At 36.8% G+C, this 13,441-nt stretch overlaps 1 protein-coding gene across 9 annotated transcripts in view; it reads right to left on the bottom strand.

Moving 5' to 3' along the window:
- SENP6 (SUMO specific peptidase 6) overlaps window positions 1-13,441 on the bottom strand; it is a 133,056-nt gene that overhangs the window by 43,170 nt on the left and 76,445 nt on the right. For all 9 annotated transcript variants that reach the window (XM_043890382.1, XM_043890383.1, XM_043890384.1 and 6 more), the window contains 2 exons: window positions 5,972-6,120; window positions 377-764 (listed from right to left, as the gene is read on the bottom strand). In XM_043890382.1, coding sequence (XP_043746317.1) covers window positions 377-764; window positions 5,972-6,120 — 537 coding nt within the window. The remainder of the gene's footprint in view (window positions 1-376; window positions 765-5,971; window positions 6,121-13,441) is intronic.

The raw sequence follows: 13,441 nt of genomic DNA, 5'->3' as shown, positions 1-13,441 counted from the left end.
GGCACTTCATTTTATTTTTAAATTTACTCCCTCAAGAACACTATCATGCAGGAAATATATCCACTTAGAGTTCAGAGAGATTAAGTAACTGGGTCAAAGTTAGAAAGTCAGTCCTAACTGGCAACTGACCTAAGACTAGGGCCATGATCTATGCTCTTTTTTTAACTACTTAAAATGGATAGGGTAAGGACAAAGTCAGTTATTATTTTTCAATTACATGGGCAGTTTTAATAATCCACCCAAAAAGCATGTCATATAACTGATACAAAAAACCTTTTAAAACTACACTTCAGAAATATGCTCATACTCACATTAAAAATATATGTGAAAAATATTAGACTGATATAAGCAATACTAAAGAGAGTAAAATACTTACTTGGATCATTTAGGTCTGACAGGCTTGTTTTCCTTTCTTTCAGGTTTGTGATTTTGGCTACTTTTGCCCTAGATAAAATGACTTTCCCATTAGTATGTAAACAATTCTGTCTCCTCTCATCACAATTCACAATAAGATCAATTGGAATCTCTTCGACACTGTTGCCATAAAACTTCTTGGCTGGTAATATTGTGTTTTGTGACTTCTGTCCTCCAGAATTCTGATGAATTGATGTTCTTAATGATAATCCAGCAGAGTCATTCAAAGTTACAGCTTGTCTGCAATTTCTCTGCAAATCCTTAGGAAAATGAATACCACAACTTTGGCATTTGGTCTGATTTTCTTTTTCTTTCCCACATTTTGGACAATATCCACACTGTTTAGAAACCTTAAAATCCAGAAGAAAGACAGAAGAAAAAAAAAAAAAGACTTTGGCATTTTATGTCAACATCATAGGAAAAAAAAAACAACAATAATCTCAAAATTAATCTCCTATTTCTCATCACCATCACTATGGCTACCACAAAATCTTGAATGTTCCTTGGGATTTAGCAGCACAGTGCTGGGAGAGACTTTCCAAACCATCTAGTCCAGCAGCCTTCAATCAGACTATGTATATCCCTCAAGGGATACATAAAGATTTTCTAAGGCATACAAGGCATAAATAATCTTAAGGTAATCAATATTTAGATCTTCAATTCACACATATAACCCTTCCAAAAACTGCTCTGATTATGCTTATGTCAAAGTACCACCTGCCACAACTGTTCTTCTCATACTTAAAAAAAAAAAAAAAAGAATCCTAAACCCATCTTTCATTTGAAATATTAAAATGGTGCATGCCCCTAAGGTATAAAAATCACCAAACCAAACTGAAAGATAATGTTACATGTTGGAAAAATGAATTGATTCTAAGTTCTGGTTAAGACAATCTTTTACAAGATAATTTATTCTAAATTATCAGTACAAAAATAATTCAAGGAAGGCCCAATCTAGGCCTCTTACAATTATGATACCATTAAAAAAAGATTTTTTGACAGTAGAGTATCATATGATTTTGAAGCCTACATAATGTAGAAGGAGTTCAAGGTATTTGGTGTTATTACTGTAATAAAACTCTTTCCATACTCATGTACCTATTTATGTGAACAAGGTTCTTCAGCACTTAAATCTATAAGAAGGAAAACATGAACAGATGCTGAATCCAGTTTCAACATGTAACATAATATTCATCCAGGGATATATAAAATAATTGAGAAAAATAGTCTGTCTCTAATTAAAAGATGCACTTCCAACAATTTTGCTTTTACATCAAATAACTATTCATCAAACTTTGTATAAAATATATGGCTTTAATCAATTATAGACTATTAACAAGTGTATATTATTAATTTGGATGTGCCCAGATCCATATATGAGGAAACTGATTTAACTATTCTATCTTAAAAAGTTACTCCTTTCACTATGTCAACTATTACATCCTGTGTGACCTTTTAAATTCAGGATGAAAAATGCTCAATGTCAACTTAAGAATACATAAGAGAATAATAGAATCGTTTAAAATTCTTTTAGGTGACAGAAGACATCAAGTAGTTGCAGGACCAACAGGTAGGTGGTAATTATGAATGATTAAATGTGTAGAATTACATTTCAAAATTCACCAAACTGAATGCTTAAGTTCTATGCATTTTTATTTTATGTAAATTTATGACTCAAAAATATGTACACAAGCAAAAACGGCCTATAAAGACTATTACTCTAGACTTACCTGTTTGCTGTAAAGATGAAAAAACTGATAGAGAAATCGCTAACTTTGCCCAACTGACCATGACAAAGCTGTTCCATTATACCATGTTACCTATTTGAGGGTCTAGCCCAGATAACAAAAAGGAATGGAAACTGTTACCCAGGTAACACACAGCAATGAAAACCAACCAGGGCAAAGTTAAACTTAATAGGTAGGATATCAGTTTGGCATATGGAGATTGTACTTTTTCCCCTCTGCCAGGACATAAATAATTCAATCATGCTATTTTGAATGCATAGGTAAGTTATGTGAACAACTGGTTAGGTACAAAGGAGCAGTCCCTACCTACATACTACACTGTGATGAAATAGCTAAACCCCTTTAAAAAAAAAAATCTAAACCCCCTCATTTTCATGATAAGCATAGATAGATCTCCACATCTAGCTAGGTTTTTTTCTTCCCTCTCTCTTTTTTTCTTCCATTTATTTTTATTAGTTGGAGGCTAATTACTTTACAATATTGTAGTGGTTTTTGCCATACATTGACATGAATCAGCCATGGATTTACATGTGTTCCCCATCCCGATCCCCCCTCAAGCCTCGCTCCCCATCCCATCCCTCTGGGTCTTCCCAGTGCACCAGCCCTGAGCACCCGTCTCATGCATCCAACCTGGACTGGCGATCTGTTTCACCCTTGATAGTATACTTGTTTCAATGCTGTTCTCTCTGAACATCCCACCCTCGCCTTCTCCCACAGAGTCTAAAAGTCTGTTCTGTACATCTGTGTCTCTTTTTCTGTTTTGCATATAGGGTTATCGTTACCACTAGCTAGGTTTTAAACACATCTATTTATGTGGAAACTAGACCCTTATTTGTCACAGCGGGAGCCAGCTCTATGTAAGCTAATTCTGTCTTTTATTAAGAAGAATCAAGGCTATCATCAAGCTGGGTTCAGACTGGCTCCAATACTTTAGTGTCTATAATAAAGGATATATTTCAATAAAAAGAACCCTATGGAAAAACAATACTTTCACATATTTGTGTTTATAAAATTGATACTGAAACAGAAAAAGCACTCCCCTACTATTAAAAATTTTAATATTAAAATATAGAAGGAATTATACCATGAGCTATTATCATATGCCATCCATAGGCTAAGAAACACATATCTTAGAACTGTTTGCAGCAATTAGGAACAAAATGCAGATCAGCTTAACCAACATGGTATTACACTTTTCATGATAAAAACTAGAGACTAAGAATTATATCAACCTAGTGATCTAAAAACTAGAATCTCAACATTATTCAATTATTTTTAGCAAAGTAGCAAATTTTCTTAACAGTATTATGTTAAATATAAATTCTTTCAGAAAACAAAGATTAATTAAAGTGTCATTTCCGCCCTCTTTGGTCAATGGAACACTTTAAAATAAATCCAAATCTCATTATCACATATTATCTGCCAGTCTATACACATTAATAATAACCTGTATACTTAATAAGAATAAGTGTGTCTTTGATGAGACACCACTGAGACAATGTCATATTTTGTAAACATTCTGAACCTGTTACAATCTCATTAAATACCAAAGACTTTGTTTTCTTACAAGCAATATGTAATGTGATTTTTCACACACTACACATGGAAAGAAAAACCACTAATCTTGTTCAAAAATTTAAAATTACATAGAGGATGGCTATAATCTATTCTTTATCTCCACTAAGAAAAGAATAAGTGGCACAGAAGTAAAGAGTTAAAAAGAAAGAAAATATATTTACGATGTTAAAAAAAAACTTCTGAGGCTTTTAGTTGGCATGCCTAGGGAAGGAAGGATGGTGTGTGTGAGGGAAGAAGCTTTCTTCTTTTCTCCTCCTTTCCAGGGGTTCAGCAAAGGGCCAATCAGTGTGGGTGATGACAGGATAGCCCAAGCCAACCTTAGGCTTGCATGCCAGAAGACTGGTCACAGAAAAATCAACTGAGCAAATAAGTAAATACACTGGAGATAATGGAAGACAGGTTTCTTAGTCAGAGAAGGGAGTTACAAAAACATGCAAAGCACAAAAGGCTAAAATAAACACTGTGGTGCTGGACTAGAATTGGAGTTATCAATGCAAACTCATGAATTTTAATACATACTAAATATTAACACAAACATACACAAATATTCCTAGTTCATTCTGCTGAGTGGGCCTACAAATTTGACATCCAGTAGCAACGAGCACAACTACTGCCCAAATATTTTCCTTCCACTTATACAAACAATGGCTCCTTGGAGAAATGCATGACTACAGAGCTGATACAGAGAAATACAAAGAAATCTACTGTTGCATCTGTACCCCATTCTATCATCAATGGGTACAAGCGGGTCCTGGCTTTGTCTGTGGAGACTGATTACACCTTCCCACTTGCTGAAAAGGTCAAGGCCTTCTTGGCTGATCCATCCGCATTTGTGGCTGCTGCCACCACTGCTGCCCCTGCCGCCGCCACCGCAGCCCCAGCCAAGGTTGAAGCAAAGGAGGAGTCGGAGGAGTCGGACGAGGATATGGGATTCGGTCTCTTTGACTGATCACCAGAAAGCAGCCAACCTGGCCAGCATTATTTGTGAAATGATAAAATAAAGGCTTACTTCTCTTAAAAAAAAAAAAGAAAAAGAAATCTAGACCACCTGGTTAAACCAGAAAGCAGGTACTCAAATAATGATGGGGATACATCAAAAAGAAAACAGCAGCCAACTTGAAGAACTCTCCATGGGCCAAATCTAGAGCAATCTGAACATCAAAATAAATAATGACAGTTGTGGAGAATAACCTTTCTGAGAAAAACAAGAATCTATGTCTCCATGCTGATAAAAATAGAAACTATGTAAGTAAATGTGGGATAAGAAAAAACTCTTATTAACAAGTAAGTATAGAAATACTAGGGACCTCCCAGGTGGCTCAGTGGTAAAGAATCCGCTTGCCAATGCACGAGACGCAAGTTAGATCCTTGGGTCGGGAAGATTCCCTAGAGTAGGAAGTGGCAACTTGCTCCAGTATTTTTGCCTGGAAAATTCCATGGACTGAGAAGCCTGGTGGGCTACAGTCCATAGAGTCACAGAGTCAGACATGAAATGAGTGACTGAGTACCCAGCAATATCTACTAAAAACACCTACTAAAATACCTGGAAATATCTAGAAGAGTACATCTTAAACAAGATAAAAGTGAGTATCAGCAATAATGTAAAAATCAACATTATATACCTCTGGATATGATGCAATATGATCATAGCATCACCTCTGAGGAATCTTGAAAAATGTATAAATCATGAAGAACATGCAGACAAATTCAACTTGAGGTACAAAATAAGTGGCCTATATTTCTTACAAATATCAAGGTCATGAATGACAAGAGAACATCAAGAAATTATTCCAGATTAAAGAAGACTGAAGATCGCCACAACTCAATGTAACATGATCCTGAACTGTATCCTGTTTCCATAAAGGACACGCTTAGAGAAAATGTGAATGGAGTTTGTGCATTAGATGATAATTCTGGATCCATGTTAAATAAACATTTTTGACAGTTGTACTCTGGTTATACATGAGAATTTTTTAAAAAAACTCTGACTGAGAACAATTATGTGAAGTATGTTGTAGGGAAGTATTCATACGCCTTTTCAGAAAGATACATATTCTGGACTTGTGACAATTGGAAAATGATCTAATGAAGGCAGAAAAGTTTGCCGAAGTAACCTTTTCTAGTTCTCTTCCAGTCCTATTTGAAAAGATCACCAGAATTTAATAAGTACTAAGAATAGTATTAATAAAAATACCAACTGATTAGCAACAAAGAATAATTTCTCTACCCACCTCTAAATCAGTTAAACATTTTTTGGAAGCAGGAGACGGAGAAGGTGGGGTAGACTGATATGTACTACTGTGACGTTTCTGTGCAACTTTCCTTTTAATTTCAGACTCCAGGTGTGATTCAGACTCTTCTGTTTTTTTCATTATACGATCTAAAAAAAAAAAATGGGGGGAAAGTACTAAAATTAAACTTAATAAATTTCTCATTTTTGCTATAAAAAAATACTAACTCATATTATCAAATTATGTTTTAGCTAAAAGAAACTAATGTGTCAATATGTACAATAGAGAAAAACAGAACTTTAGGCCAGAGCCAGTAGCCACCTCCTGGTTGCTCTTGTCTGCCCTTCACCAGGATCTCTTTCCACCCACTCTATTGCGGACCATTTTCACCAAGTGTACCAATATTCCCTTCAGCTTGTTCTGTGCTACTAGGGCAACAGAGCACCTCTGCACTGAATCACGCACACACACGTTTCTTTTTCCTACGTTACTGTTCTCAGATCAGTAATAAGAAAAACATGAATTCAAATGTGGGGTACAACTGTTTCAATAAAGGAAAGTAATTCTCAATTTAACGGCTTTTTAAATTCAAGACACACAAAAGAAAATTTTCATTATTTTTCATTGTAAAGTCAATCGTTTTCATTTCTAATTAATTCATAATTAGAGTTTTTAAATGATTTCACGAATTCCAAACAGAACAATTTAAAACTCACTACAATTTGACTTCATCAGCAAAGAAAACTGAACATGTATCTAAATCAAAAGTTAATGAACCTAAGCTGATGACTAATTCACGTTGTTGTATGGCAGAAACCAATACAACATTGTAAAGCAATTATCCTCCAACTAAAAATAAAATAAAAAGGCATTAAAAGTTAATAAATCTAAAACAAAAATGTTCTACCTGCATAATCCCAAGTATGTTAAATATTTCCATTTTCCTATCTTTAACATCCTCTTTTTTTAAAAAAATATGGAGACTTTCTACACATAAAAATATCTAATATTTCTGAATTTGGTATACAAAACTGGTATACAAAAAATTTGGTATACAAAACCCATGCAATTATTGTTGCTTGGTGCAATCACAGAGTTCCACCTCCTCAGCATTTGCTTAGTCAGAATACCTTTATTTTCCTGGACACTGAAGCTAGAAATCTAAGTAATCGCTGACTTGCCCCAGTGAGTCCTTCCTCACAGTCAAGGGTCCTAAACTCATTCCTTCCTCTCCAACTCCATTGCCACTGTATTTCAGATGCGTAACTCCTGTCTAAGTTGATCTCCCTCATTCCAATTTCGTTTGCTTCAAATCACTCTCCAGGACTGCCAAAGTGAGCTTTCAAATGATCTAATCATTCTAATGTTTAAAGTGTTAGTCACGCAGTCATGTCTGATTCTTTGTGACCCCAAAGACTGTAGCCTGCCAGGCTTCTCTGTTCATGGGATTTTCCAGGCAAGAATACTGGAGTGGGATGGCATTTCCTTCTCCCTAATGCTGAAAATCTTTCAATAATTTCAGTAGCTTAGGAAAAAAGTCTAAACCCCAAATCTTGGCAAGGTGAAGTTTGTATATTCCAGTCTTAATTAAAAACAAACAAACAAACAAAACACTACACCTCAAAGAAGTGCATTTCTCCAGGGTATTTTCTTTCTCACCTTCATACATATGTTACTCTCTTTACAAGCAAAGTACTCCCTATTTATCTAGTAAAGTCAAACTATTCTTCATTAAGAAGCTACCTCTGGCCCACACTATGCACGATGAAGCACATCCTCAGAGCTTCCACAGCACTTTATCCATACTTCTATTAGTACTCATTTTATTCTCTGCTAATTATTTACATTGATCTGATTCCTCCATTATACTGTCAGCTCTGAAAAAGCAGAAATAATGTTTTACTCACATGTTTTCTCAGTGTTTAGAAACTGCACAAGGCAAGGGCTCAAAAAATGTTTACTGGATTAATGAATCACATTACAAAACATATGACATAAGTTTTAGTAACAGATCTAGATATATCAGGACTCAGCCAGGGAGAGAAAGGAAAAGCTGTTCCCAAGAACACCTGAGGTTACGGAGCAGCTGCTCCAGCCAGAGTATGCAGGTGTTTGTTAGTTACATTCCTATGAAGGCTAACATTGGTATGGTGTTAAATGGATTGGATTAGATCTAAAAAGAAGTTTCCATACAAATGAGTACTGAAGGACTAGAATGTGGCACTAAGTAAAAAAAAGAAGGCAGACAAGATATGGAATTCAGAAAATATGCAGTTTTCTGGAATACACAACTGATTACTGGCATAATTTAATTTACAGAGACAGCTGTCTTAAAATATGGGATTTTTTTTCTCCTCCAACTTTTTTTGGTCTTACTAATTAAATTTTTGTATGTACACAAAAAAGCTTTTTCCTTTTAAACATATTTTAGGGATATTTGTAATCCCTACAAAATCTTTGCAAATCGTTTTGCTCAAATATGTCTATATCGTTTTCCTGCCAGACCCTACTTAGAGAATGACATTTTAAAAACTATTATTTCAATCCAGATCATATCATCACACTCTTCTGTTCACTTCAGCTATCTCATCATGCCTAAGTCACATTTTTCTCTACCACATAATTAACAAGGGAGAAACGAGTGGCCCAAGCCCTGAAAGAAACAGAAAAATTTTTATTGATAATAGAGAAAAACAGTGGATATATGTACCACATCTTCTTTATCCATTCCTCTATCAATGGGCATTTAGGTTGCTTCCTGGCTATTGCTATTACAATGCTCTAGCTATTGCTGCTCTGGCTATTGCTGGCAGTGCTGCAGTGAACACTAGGGTGCAAGTATCTTTTCGAATTGTGGTTTTCTCTGGGTATATGCTCAGGAGTGAGATAGATAGATCTTATGGGAGCTCTGTTTTTGGATTTTTAGGGAAGCTCCATACTGTTCTCCACAGTGGCTGTACCAATTTACATTCCCACCAACAAGGTAGAAGGGTTCCTTCTTCTTGACAAATATACACTACTATATATAAAACAGATAACTAAACACATGCACACATACCAAAAGAAAAACCTAGAACCAATATACAAAGTACCCAAAGAGCTAATGTTAAATAATTCAGTACTATGAATTGGCTCACTAATTACTCTTGAGAAAATTAATTCTGGAGAAACTAATTCTGGCAAATAAGACAAAAAAGAAATGCTTTCCCAACTTAAAGATTTACACCCTAAGATGGCATTTAAAATATTGCCTTCAACATTGTACTTAATCCTCATTTATGGCCTAGCAAGCCCAATCCTGCAATCATTTCATGGGACCAATTAAATAATGTGCCAGCAATCAATAATTTCCTTGCCTGGAAATGTAAGAAGTTCATTCACATTGAACACCTAATGTTCATATGTTCCCCCAAAGCTTATTTTACAATAGCTTATATCTATATTCAGTTCAGTCGCTCAGTCGTGTCCGACTCTTTCAACCCCATGAATTGTAGCACGCCAGGCCTCCCTGACCATCACCAACTCCCAGAGTCTACCCAAACCCATGTCCATCAAGTCGGTGATGACATCCAACCATCTCATCCTCTGTCGTCCCCCTCTCCTCCTGCCCCCAATCCTTCCCAGCGTTAGGGTCTTTTCCAATGAGTCAACTCTTCACACGAGGTGGCCAAAGTATTGGAGTTTCAGCTTCAGCAGCAGTCCTTCCAATGAACACCCAGGACTGATATCCTTTAGGATGGACTGGTTGGATCTCCTTGCAGTCCAAGGGACCCTCAAGAGTCTTCTCCAACACCACAATTCAAAAGCATCAATTCTTCGGCGCTCAGCTTTCTTCACCGTCCAACTCTCACATCCATACATGACTACTGGAAAAACCATAGCCTTGACTACACGGACCTTTGTTGGCAAAGTAATGTCTCTGCTTTTAAATATGCTGTCTAGGTTGGTTATAACTTTCCTTCCAAGGAGTAAGTGTCTTTTAATTTCATGGCTGCAATCACCAACTACAGTGATTTTGGAGCCCCAAAAACTAAAGTCAGCCACTGTTTCCCCATCTATTTCCCATGAAGTATCCTTTTTCAGCTGGATTACATCTGTAATATGGAAACTCTTCTGTATCACTGTTATTTCAAAGATTTTCATTAATTGTTAAGAAAACAGATTTTGGCACCCAAAAAAAGACAATAGATAAAAACAACTTTAAAATCTGACCCCTCCCTAAATCAAGATTATAGGGTACCAAAAGAAAGAGAAACACAAAGAATGATGTACTTACAAGTTTTAAGATGAAGCTTTATCTATGGAAAGGTAAAAACAACTAAGAAGATTATGATAATTCAGGTGAAAATTAACTAGTTTCAAATATAGCCAGAAATATAAAAGGCTAAATACTTAAAACTTGATGACTATAAAAAAAACAGCAAATGCCTAACAAGAGGCTCATGAAAGTTTTAGCAGCTAATTGACTATGAAAGTTATTTTTGCTAAACTATGACACAGCCTCCAAACCCTCAAAGTAGTCCAGGGAAGTACTTAAGATAAAACCTATCCCCCTACCCCACCACCTTTTAGGGATGAGAAGGTGAACAGAGTATTAATCCAAGACCACACAAAACAAACACTAAGATTAAGATGGGCACCATAAAACTAAACAAAACAAGCAGAACATTCTCTGACATAAATCATACCAATGCTTTCTTAGATCAGTCTTCCAAAGCAACAGAAATAAAAACAAAAAATAAAAATAAAAAATTAACCAACGAGACCTAATCCAACTAATAAGCTTTTGCACAGCTAAAGAAACCATCAGCCAAACAAGACAATCTATGAACTGGGAGAAATTATTTGCAAATGATGTGACCAACAAGGGCTTAATTTCCAAAATATACAAACAGCTCATAAAAAAACAAACAACCTAATCAAAAAATAGGCAGAAGACGAAACAGACATTTCTCCAAAGAAGACACACAAATGGCCAACAGGTGCATGAAAAGATGCTCAACATCACTAATTACTAGAGATTATTAGAGAAGTGCAAATCAAAAGCTACAATGAGGTATCACCTCACACCAGTCAGAATGAACACTATCAAAAAATCTGCAATAAATGCTGGAGAGGATGTGGAGAAAAGGAAACCCTTCTACACTATTGGTGGGAATGTAAATGGATATAGCCATTATGAAGAACAGCATGAAGATTACTTAAAAAAAAAAAAAAACTAGGAATAAACCTACCATGTGAAAGTGAAGTCGCTCAGTCGTGTCTGACTCTTTATGACCCCATGGACTGTAGCCTACCAGGCTCCTCAGTCCATGGGATTTTCCAGGCAAAAATACTGGAGCGGGCTGCCATTTCCTTCTCCAGGGGAGGTTCCTGATCCAGGGATCGAACCCAGGTCTCCTGCATTGTAGGCAGGCGCTTTACCGTCTGAGCCACCAGGGAAGCAACCTACCATATGACCCAGCAATCCCACCACTGGGCATACACCCTGAGAAAGCTGTAATTCTAAAAGACACATGCACCCCAATGTTCACTGCAACGCTATTTACAATTGCCAGGACATGGAAGCAACCTAGATGTCCATCTACACATGAATGGATAAAGAAGATGTGGTACATATATACAACAGAACATTACTCAGCTTTGAGAAAAAAACAAAAGTGTCAGTTCCAGTGAGGTAGATGAACCTAGAGCCTGTTATATAGAGTGAAATAAGTCAGAAAGAGAAAAACAAATGTATTTTAATACAGTTATATGGAATCTAGAAAAATGCTATTGGTGAACCTATTTGCAGGGAAGGAATGGAGATGCAGATGAAGAGGATGGACCTGTGGACACAGTGGGGGAAGGAGACAGTGGGACGAATGGAAAAAGGAGCTCTGACATACATTTCCCATCATGTGTAAAATAGATGCTTGGCGGGAAGTTGCTATATAACACAGGAAGCCCAGTCTGGAGCTCTGCGATGATTAGAGAGGTGGGATGGGAAAAGGGGAGGCAGACTCAGGAGTGAAGGGATATATGTATAATTATGGCTGATTCGTGCTGTTGTATGGCAGAAACCAGTAAAATACTGCAAAGCAAGTTACCTAAAATTTAAAAATTTTAAATAATATTCTTTACAACTAAAAAAAAAAAAACTAAATGAGGTATCACCCTATACCAGTCAGAATGGTCATCATTAAAAGGTCTACCAACAATAAATGTTGGAGAGGGTGTGGAGAAAGGAAAACCCTCCTACACTGTTAGCAGGAATATAAATTGGTGCAGCCACTATGGAGTACAGTATGGAGTTCCTCAAGAAACTAAAACTAGAACTACTATATGATCTAGCAATCCAGATAAAACTCTGGTTCAAAAAGACACACGCAGGCTTCTGGTTAAAGACAATGGAGTAGGACGTACTCCTACTGCAAGGACACCAAAATAACAACTAGCTGTCGAACCACTGACAGAACGCTGGAACCCACCAAAAAAAGATACCCTACATCCAAAGACCAAGAAGAAGCTGCAGCGAGACAGGAGGGAGGGGTGCAATCATGATACAATCAAATCCCATACCTGCCAGTGGGTGATGTACAAACTGGAGAACAATAAGACCAAACAAGTTCTCCCATTAACGTGAGGGTTCTCAACTCCACGTCAGGCTTCGCAGCCTAGGGATCTTGAAAAGGGACTGGGAATCCCCAGGGAATATGACCTTGAAGGCCAGTGGGATTTGACTATAGGACTTCCATAGGACTGGGGAAAACACTCTTGGAGGGCACAAACAAAACCTTGCCCACACCAAGATCCAGAGCAAAAGAGCAGTGACCCCACAGAAGACTGAACCAAAACTCCCCGGTAGTGCTGAAGGGTCTCCTGTGGAAGCATGGGTTGGCAGAGTTGGAGACTCTTTGTGACCCCATGGGCTGTAGCCCACCAGGTTCCTCTGTCCCTGGGATTCTCCAGGCAAGAATACTGGAGTGCGGTGCCATTCTCTTCTCCAGGGGACCTTCCTGACCCAGGGATCAAACCCATGACTCTTGCATCTCCTGCACTGGCAGGTGGGTTTTTATGACTAGTGCCACTTTTGTTGGATCATACATATATAATTACCTTAATCAATAATTACCTTAAATGGATTAAATGCACCTATCAAAAGACACAGACTGGCTACGTGGATGAAAATAAGTACATGTATGCACTTCCACTTACCACATCACTCTGCTGGAACCCCCAAATTGCATGTCATTATTTTATAATGTTAGGTTAATCATGTTCCCATTATGACTTGCAATTGTACTTATCTTTTATTTTTTGTCTGGCTATTGATTGTGAAAACTGATAAACATCTTTTACTACTGTGATTACGTAACTCTTACTTAATACCACTGTATCATGACTGAGCAACAGAAAAATAACAGAATTCTAAATAACCAAAACTACTGTTTAATACAAAAGCCTGTGACTCCTTTTTAAAATCCAGAT

This window comes from Cervus elaphus, chromosome 28 (assembly GCF_910594005.1).
Source record: "Cervus elaphus chromosome 28, mCerEla1.1, whole genome shotgun sequence".
NCBI lineage: Eukaryota > Metazoa > Chordata > Mammalia > Artiodactyla > Cervidae > Cervus > Cervus elaphus.
Note: the sequence above shows the minus strand (reverse complement) of the source record. Positions and strands in the feature narration are given on the sequence as shown.